The sequence below is a fragment of the Salmo trutta genome, unplaced genomic scaffold (assembly GCF_901001165.1).
Source record: "Salmo trutta unplaced genomic scaffold, fSalTru1.1, whole genome shotgun sequence".
In the NCBI taxonomy this organism is placed as follows: domain Eukaryota; kingdom Metazoa; phylum Chordata; class Actinopteri; order Salmoniformes; family Salmonidae; genus Salmo; species Salmo trutta.
The window spans coordinates 2,478,461-2,488,460 of record NW_021823258.1 but is presented as its reverse complement, the minus strand read 5'-3'; the positions used below and the strand labels follow the sequence as shown (position 1 = coordinate 2,488,460).

Below are 10,000 nucleotides of genomic sequence, written 5' to 3'. Positions count from 1 at the left end.
TGAAGTTTCCCTGCTTGCTGTAAACCCTGTCAACTCTGGGTAGAAGGCTCTGTGTGTGTGTGTTTCTGTAGTACTGTGTGTGTGTGTGTGTGTGTTCTGGTGTGTTCTGGTGTGTTCTGGTGTGTACTGGTGTGTTCTGGTGTGTTCTGATATGTACTGGTGTGTTCTAGTATGTACTGGTGTGTTCTGGTATGTTCTAGTATGTACTGGTGTGTTCTGGTGTGTTCTGGTGTGTTCTGATATGTACTGGTGTAGTCTAGTATGTACTGGTGTGTTTTGGTGTGTTTTGGTGTGTTCTGGTGTGTTCTGGTATGTACTGGTGTGTTCTGAAGTGTTATGGTGTGTTCTGGTGTATTTTGGTGTCTTCTGGTGTGTTCTGGTATGTACTGGTGTGTTATGGTGTGTTCTGAAGTGTTATGGTGTGTTATGGTGTGTTCTGGTATGTGCTGGTGTGTTCTAGTATGTTATGGTGTGTTAAGGTGTGTTTTGGTGTGTTCTGAAGTGTTCTGGTGTGTTTTGGTATGTACTGGTGTGTTCTAGTATGTTCTGGTGTGTTTTGGTATGTACTGGTGTGTTATGGTATGTACTGGTGTGTTTTGGTATGTACTGGTGTGTTCTGGTATGTACTGGTGTGTTCTGAAGTGTACTGGTGTGTTCTAATATGTTCTGGTGTGTTCTAGTATGTTCTGGTGTGTTCTGGTACAGTATGTGTGTGTTTAAGTGTATTTTTGACTGTATCTTAATGGGTGTGTGAGTGAGTATACGTATGATGTTTTCTAATATCTCATCTGATGGTCAAAAGGACTCCAACAGGTTAGGGAAGAGTCCTGCCCAGTGTAATGGTACTAGGAGGCTGGGGAACCAGGTGGAGCAGTAGAATGGTTGCTCTGTACAGCCTCTATGTCAGTGTTTATACGGCATTAAAAACCATACAGAATAACCTTGGCTGTGTTTCTCTACGTACCACAGCCTCCTTGTGGGTTTGTGTGTGTGTGTGTGTGTGTGTGTGTGTGTGTGTGTGTGTGTGTGTGTGTGTGTGTGTGTGTGTGTGTGGGTGTGTGTGTGTGTGTGTGTGTGTGTGTGTGTGCAGGGCTTTGTACCTCTATACGTTTGTGTGTGTGTGTGTGAGGGGTGGTGAGCTTTGGCTCAATGCTCTGAATGCTGCCCTGTCCGCAGCGGGCTGGACTGAGACTAAAGGTCCTAACCTCTGAATGCTGCCCTGTCCGCAGCAGGCTGGACTGAGACTAAAGGTCCTAACCTCTGAATTCTGCCCTGTCCGCAGCAGGCTGGACTGAGACTAAAGGCCCTTAACTCTGAATGCTGCCCTGTCCGCAGCAGGCTGGACTGAGACTAAAGGTCCTAACCTCTGAATGCTGCCCTGTCCGCAGCAGGCTGGACTGAGACTAAAGGTCCTAACCTCTGAATGCTGCCCTGTCCGCAGCGGGCTGGACTGAGACTAAAGGTCCTAACCTCTGAATGCTGCCCTGTCCGCAGCAGGCTGGACTGAGACTAAAGGTCCTAACCTCTGAATGCTGCCCTGTCCGCAGCAGGCTGGACTGAGACTAAAGGTCATAACCTTTAACCTGAGCTAAAACATGTTACGCCTACAGATATAGCCTGCGTGCCAAATGGCCTACTTTTCCCTATATAGTGCACTACTTTTGACCAGGGCCTATATGGGCAGAGACACAGCCCTATATACTCTGTATGGGGATTTACTGTATAAATTAATGTGGTTATAGGAGTTATGGGAACGAGAAAGTAGGAAGTTAAAGTTTTTGTTCATTTCTCTGCTGTGTTTTTGGAGCTTTGCCTGTCAAGCACTCTCACTGAAAGATGGAACTGTCTCTGTGGGACTGAGCGGTGTGTAAGGCATATTGTATATCTCAAGATGTGTGTGTATGTGTGTGTGTGTGTGTGTGTCTATGTGTGTGTGTGTGTGTCTATGTGTGTGTGTGTGTGTGTGTGTGTGTGTGTGTGTGTGTGTGCGCGCGCGTGCGCGTGCGCGTGCCTGTGCCTGTGCCTGTGCCTGTGCCTGTGTCTGTGTGTGTGCGTGTGCGTGTCTGTGTGTGTGTGTGTGTGTGTGTGTCTATGTGTGTGTGTGTCTCTGTGTGTGTGTGTGTGTGTGTGTGTGTGTGTGTGGGTGCAGATGGTATGGGTTTCTCTAGTGATCTGATGTCACTATTTTCTGGACAGATTTGGGTCAGAGGATTCTTCAGTGTCCTGGATGTGAGTGAGAGAAAGGGTGATAGAGAGTTAGATAGACAGAGAGAGAGAGATCCACAAAGAATTTGAAAACAAATCCAATTTTGATAAACTCCCATATCTACTGGGTGAAATACCACAGTGTGACATCACAGCAGCAAGATGTGTGACCTGTTGCCACAAGAAAAGGTCAACCAGTGAAGAACAAACACCATTATAAATACAACCCATATTTATGTTTATTTATTTTCCCTTTTGTACTTTAACCATTTGTACATCGTTACAACACTGTATATATACATAATATGACATTTGTAATGTCTTTATTCTTTAGGAACTTCTGTGAGTGTAATGTTTACTGTTCATTTTTATTGTTTATTTCACTTTTCTATATTATCTACCTCACCTGCTTTGGCAACGTTAACATATGTTTCCCATGACAATAAAGACCTTTGAATTGAAATGGAATTGAATTGAGAGAGAGAGAGAGTCAGACAGAGAGAGAGAGAGTTAGAGAGAGAGTTAGACACAGACAGAGAGAGAGAGTTAGACACAGAGAGAGAGAGAGAGAGTTAGACAGAGAGAGAGAGAGTTAGAGAGACAGAGAGCGACAGAGAGAGAGAGGGAGGGAGAGAGAGAGAGAGGGTGGGGGGGAGAGAAGGAGGGAGAGAGAGCGAGAGGGAGGGAGAGAGAGAGAGAGAGGGAGGGAGAGAGAGAGATAGGGGGAGGGGGAGAGAGAAAGAGAGAGAGGGGGGGAGAGAGAGAGAGAGAGAGGGGAGAGAGAGGGGGTAGATCACTAGCTCATTCCCTCTACCCTAACCCCCTACCCCTTTCCCACTTCTCCCTCGCCCTTTCCTCCTTTCCTAACCCCTAACCCCTACGCCCTAGCTAGCTCCTGGCCCCTAGCCCTGTGAAGTCCCCCCGTCCTTCCTTAGCCCTTGGCAAAACACACACTCAGGCCCTGAGGGTGGCAGGGAATGGGTACCACATCTCACACACACACACACACACACACACACACACACACACACACACACACACACACACGCACACCACACACACACACACACACACACACACACACACACACACACACACACACACACACACACACACACACACAGGGCATCAATAGCACCTTTTACTTGCTACACTAACTCAAACACGGCTACTGAGGTTTATAACGTTTGATCAAGGACGGAGGATTCCAGAAACGGCCCAATAGGGAATACAGTGTTTAAACTTCTTTGATTAGAATACATTTCCTGTAGCATGTGGCTGTTTGTAGACACTGGCTGAGGCACATCGCAGCGCTGTGGAACATCCTTTCTGTAGTCAACCAGTGTTGATGTTAGCTTGGCAGGACTCAATGAAGCGTCAATAAAGTCAATGAAGATATTTATGTCACCTCTCACTTGACTCTTAGCCTGGTCCCAGATCTCTTTGTGTTGTTTACTCCTATGGTCATTGTCATGTCAAATTACACCAGTCTATTTCTCATTTTTAAGAAGATCACTATATTCCAATAAATTCATTCCATACATCCCACTTTGTATATCCTGGCTTTAAAACTCCACCTTGTGTTTCCTGACTGAATACATCCTAAATGTGTTGTGTAATAACTCTGTGAATCCTAACAGTGTGTTGTAATGTGTGTCCTTGACAGACAGGAGGCGCTGTTAGCAGCCATCAGTGAGAAGGATGCCAACATCGCCCTGCTGGAGCTGTCCTCGTCCAAGAAGAAGAAGACACAGGACGAGGTGGCCATGCTGAAGAGAGAGAAGGACAGCCTGGTACAACAGCTCAAACAACAGGTACGAAACATTCAACACTCCCTCGTCACGTGACCTGGGTGGCCCCTGTCACATGACTGGGGTCTAGACACTCATCGTGGCTTCGAAGGCTTAAGGATAGCTGCCATTACAGTCTGCTTTCTCTGGAATCTATATGCTGGGTGACAGAATAGGAAGTGACAGTAATATTGGGAGTGGGAGGATTGTAAACCTAATTTCATCATCCATGATTTGTTTGTAGGCGTAACTTAAAGAGGTTACATATGGAGGGAGATGGAGGTGGAGAGAGGAGAGAGGAGAGGAGAGAGGGATAGAGGAGAGGAGAGGAGAGAGGGATAGAGGAGAGGAGAGGAGAGAGGGATAGAGGAGAGGAGAGAGGGATAGAGGAGAGGAGAGAGGGATAGAGGAGAGAGGGATAGAGGAGAGGGGGAAGTGAGGAGAGAGGGACAGAGGAGAGGAGAGAGGGATAGAGGAGAGGAGAGAGGGATAGAGGAGGGGGGAGAGGGATAGAGGAGAGGGGGAAGTGAGGAGAGGAGAGAGGGATAGAGGAGAGGAGAGAGGGATAGAGGAGAGGAGAGAGGGATAGAGGAGAGGGGGAGCGGAGGAGAGGACAGAGTCTAACAGGGTACAGATGTGAGACCACAAGCCCTGCCAGTGAGGGTAATTTTAGGATTATTCAGCTCCTCCCCCAGGTGCCCACAAACCCATCTCTAAACACACACACACACACACACACACACACACACACACACACACACACACACACACACACACACACACACACACACACACCATACCCATATCCACAGCCTCACAGCACAAACAGTCACACATACACACATCTCCCTATTCCAAATACAAACTCAACACACAAATGTACCCTAACCCTAACCCCCCCCCCCCCTACAGCTCTGCTCGGTGCACAGGGCCTCATTCACAACTGGTTAGACATAAAACATGTGGAAACAGTACAGGTTAGTAGTGGACAGGACTGCCAAGGCTGTCTGTGTCCCAGTTCATACAGAGGACTGGGATGTACAGGAACATGGAGACCTTGCTCCTTCCCTACTCACCCTCCCTCCCTCCATCCCACCATCCCTCTCTCTTTTTCCCCTCCCTCCCTCCTTCTCTTCTCTCTCCCTCCCTCCCTCTCTCCCTCTCCCTCCCTCTCTTTCTCCCCTCCCTCTCTGCTCTCTCCATCCCTCCCTCCCTGCCCCCTCCCTCCCTCTCTTTCTCCCCTCCCTCCCTCTCTTCTCTCTCGCTCCCTGCCCCCTCCCTCCCTCCCTCTCCCCTCTGTGTGGCAGGTTACTATCAGCTGACAACATTCCACAGGAAATGATTGTCAGAGTAGGAGATTGTAGCTTAGAGCCCCATCCAGACTTCAGCCCTGTGTGTGTGTGTGTGTGTGTGTGTGTGTGTGTGTGTGTGTGTGTGTGTGTGTGTGTGTGTGTGTGTGTGTGTGTGTGTGTGTGTGTGTGTGTGTCGGCATGTGTGTGTCGGCATGTGTGTGTGTGTATGTGTCCTCGCCCTATACTATCTGTGTGACAACCTGCTCTAAACTGCCTGACTGAAGGGTGGCGGTGGGCGTGCCTAAAGGTCAGAGGTCATTAGTGTGGCCTTGGAGGCCTTTTAACCAGCTAACACCTGACATGTCTCCCCCTCCTACCCTCCCTTCCTCCCCCTGACTGCTCCATGTCTTCCCCTCCTACCCTCCCTTCCTCCCCCTGACTGCTCCATGTCTCCCCCTCCTACCCTCTCTTCCTCCCCCTGACTGCTCCATGTGTTGTTAGAGGTTGTGATGTTAGAGGCTGTGATGTTAGAGGCTGTGATGTTAGAGATTGTGTTAGAGGTTGTGATGTTAGAGTCTGTGATGTTAGAGGTTGTGTTGTTAGAGGCTGTGTTGTTAGAGGTTGTGTTAGAGTTTGTGTTAGAGGCTGTGGTGTTAGAGACTGTGTTGTTAGAGGTTGTGATGTTAGAGGCTGTGATGTTAGAGGCTGTGTTAGAGGCTGTGTTAGAGGATGTGTTAGAGGATGTGTTAGAGGCTATGATGTTAGAGGTTGTGATGTTAGAGGCTGTGTTGATAGAGGTTGTGATGTTAGAGGCTATGATGTTAGAGGTTGTGTTGTTAGAGGATGTGTTGTTAGAGGTTGTGTTAGAGGCTGTGGTGTTAGAGGCTGTGGTGTTAGAGGTTGTGTTGTTAGAGGTTGTGATGTTAGAGGCTGTGATGTTAGAGGCTGTGTTAGAGGCTGTGTTAGAGGATGTGTTAGAGGATGTGTTAGAGGCTATGATGTTAGAGGTTGTGATGTTAGAGGCTGTGTTAGAGATGGTGATGTTAGAGGCTGTGTTGATAGAGGTTAAGATGTTAGAGGCTATGATGTTAGAGGTTGTGTTGTTAGAGGATGTGTTGTTAGAGGCTGTGTTGTTAGAGGCTGTGTTGTTAGAGGCTGTGTTGTTAGAGGCTGTGTTGTTAGAGACTGTGTTGTTAGAGGCTGTGATGTTAGAGGCTGTGATGTTAGAGGCTGTGATGTTAGAGGCTGTGTTGTTAGAGGCTGTGATGTTAGAGGCTGTGTTGTTAGAGGCTGTGTTGTTAGAGGCTGTGATGTTAGAGGCTGTGATGTTAGAGGCTGTGATGTGAATGAACTGCCTGCTGATTAAATGGAGAAGAGGTATGCAGGCAGGAGATCACATGACTCACAGCACAATTAACCCAGGAATGCTGTTCCTCCCCTTTACCACACACACACACACACACACACACACACACACACACACACACACACACACACACCCAGTCACACACAACCAGACACACACAACCAGACACACACACACACCCCTAAACAGGAGAAGAGATGTTTCTCAGTGTAAAGTATGTTCTCAGATGGCTGGATGATTCCCTGCTGGTGAGGAACTGGAACTGACTAGAGACACTGTTACTGTCTCCACTATGTAGTTACACTGTTACTGTCTCCACTATGTAGTTATACTGTTACTGTCTCCACTATGTAGTTACACTGTTACTGTCTCCACTACGTAGTTACACTGTTACTGTCTCCACTATGTAGTTATACTGTTACTGTCTCCACTATGTAGTTACACTGTTACTGTCTCCACTACGTAGTTACACTGTTACTGTCTCCACTATGTAGTACCACTGTACTGTCTCCACTATGTAGTACCAATTTTACTGTCTCCACTATGTAGTTACACTGTTACTGTCTCCACTATGTAGTTACACTGTTACTGTCTCCACTACGTAGTTACACTGTTACTGTCTCCACTATGTAGTAACACTGTTACTGTCTCCACTATGTAGTACCACTGTTACTGTCTCCACTATGTAGTAACACTGTTACTGTCTCCACTATGTAGTAACACTGTTACTGTCTCCACTATGTAGTAACACTGTTACTGTCTCCACTATGTAGTACCACTGTTACTGTCTCCACTATGTAGTAACACTGTTACTGTCTCCACTATGTAGTACCACTGTTACTGTCTCCAATATGTAGTAACACTGTTACTGTCTCCACTATGTAGTAACACTGTTACTGTCTCCACTATGTAGTTACACTGTTACTGTCTCCACTATGTAGTTATACTGTTACTGTCTCCACTATGTAGTAACACTGTTACTGTCTCCACTATGTAGTACCACTGTTACTGTCTCCACTATGTAGTAACACTGTTACTGTCTCCACTATGTAGTAACAATGTTACTGTCTCCACTATGTAGTAACACTGTTACTGTCTCCACTATGTAGTTACACTGTTACTGTCTCCACTATGTAGTAACACTGTTACTGTCTCCACTATGTAGTAACACTGTTACTGTCTCCACTATGTAGTTACACTGTTACTGTCTCCACTATGTAGTTATACTGTTACTGTCTCTACATAGTAGTACCACTATGTAGTACCACTATGTAGTAACACTGTTACTGTCTCCACTATGTAGTTACACTGTTACTGTCTCCACTATGTAGTTATACTGTTACTGTCTCCACTATGTAGTAACACTGTTACTGTCTCCACTATGTAGTACCACTGTTACTGTCTCCACTATGTAGTAACACTGTTACTGTCTCCACTATGTAGTTATACTGTTACTGTCTCCACTATGTAGTACCACTGTTACTGTCTCCACTATGTAGTAACACTGTTACTGTCTCCACTATGTAGTACCACTGTTACTGTCTCCACTATGTAGTAACACTGTTACTGTCTCCACTATGTAGTACCACTGTTACTGTCTCCACTATGTAGTAACACTGTTACTGTCTCCACTATGTAGTACCACTGTTACTGTCTCCACTATGTAGTACCACTGTTACTGTCTCCACTATGTAGTACCACTGTTACTGTCTCCACTATGTAGTACCACTGTTACTGTCTCCACTACGTAGTTATGCTGTTACTGTCTCCACTATGTAGTAACACTGTTACTGTCTCCACTATGTAGTACCACTGTACTGTCTCCACTATGTAGTACCACTGTTACTGTCTCCACTACGTAGTTATACTGTTACTGTCTCCACTATGTAGTACCACTGTTACTGTCTCCACTACGTAGTTATACTGTTACTACAAACTGTTTCCAGTTATACTACATGCTGTACTGATATCCTACAACCTGTACCCAGTTATACTACACACTACTGATATACTACAAACTGTACCCAGCTATACTACACACTACTGATATACTACAAACTGTACCCAGTTATACTACACACTGTACTGATATACTACATACTGTACTGATATACTACAAACTGTCCCCAGTTATACTACATACTGTACTGATAAACTTCAAACTGTACCCAGTTATACTACATACTGTACTGATATACTACAAACTGTACCCAGTTATACTACATACTGTACTGATATACTACAAACTGTACCCAGTTATACTACCTTACCATACTATACCGCTGACCCTTACCTAGAGAGATATACAGTACTAATCTATACCTCACCCTTACCTAGAGAGATATACAGTACTAATCTATACCTCACCCTTACCTAGAGAGGTATACAGTACTAATCTATACCACTGACCCTTACCTAGAGAGATATACAGTACTAATCTATACCGCTGACCCTAACCTGTAGAGATATACAGTACTAATCTATACCTCACCCTAAACTATAGAGATTAACTAGTGATCTATCTAGTTATTAGAACCAGAGTATTACTGACTGGTTCCAGTGTTGTTACCGTGGTAACAGAGTGATGGGAAACTCTGCTCTACTCTACCTTGAGTTATTAGAACCAGAGTATTACTGACTGGTTCCAGTGTTGTTGCTGTGGTAACAGAGAGTGATGTAGGAGTGAGACTTCTCTACACCTCTACTCTTCCTGACTGCTACAAATTCAACAGTAAATAGGCATTTCTCCATCTTAGCTGTGGTTTATCGTTTGTTTAAATATGGTCTTTCAACAAATCAGCATCCAGGAACAGACCCACCCTGTCTAACACATCTTACTGTACATCACTCCACCTAACCTTACCCAGACCCCATCACACACACACACACACACACCTAACCTTACCCAGACCCCATCACACACACACACACACACACACACACACACACACACACACACACACACACACACCTAACCTTACCCAGACCCCATCACACACACACACACACACACACACACACACACACACACACACACACACACACACACACACACATACACCTAACCTAGACTCAACTCTGTGGAATGATGACCTGTTGGCTCCCAGCTCAGCCAGATACTCCCTACTGAAAACACTGTCCAAAAAACACATGATGTACTGTCTGATATATATCATGTCTGGACCTGTTGAGACAGGAGGAGGGGAGATGGAAAGTGAGAGAGAGAGAGAGGGAGAGGAGAGAGAGGGAGAGGGAGAGATGGAGAGGGAGAGATGGAGAGAGAGAGAGAGAGAGAGGGAGAGAGAGAGAGGGAGAGAGAGAGAGAGGGAGAGGGAGAGATGAGAGAG

At 45.9% G+C, this 10,000-nt stretch overlaps 1 protein-coding gene across 2 annotated transcripts in view; it reads left to right on the top strand.

Moving 5' to 3' along the window:
• The window catches only part of LOC115189920 (ELKS/Rab6-interacting/CAST family member 1), a 184,057-nt gene that overhangs the window by 164,629 nt on the left and 9,428 nt on the right, over window positions 1–10,000 (top strand). For both annotated transcript variants that reach the window (XM_029748419.1, XM_029748420.1), the window contains exon 4: window positions 3,872–4,019. In XM_029748419.1, coding sequence (XP_029604279.1) covers window positions 3,872–4,019 — 148 coding nt within the window. The remainder of the gene's footprint in view (window positions 1–3,871; window positions 4,020–10,000) is intronic.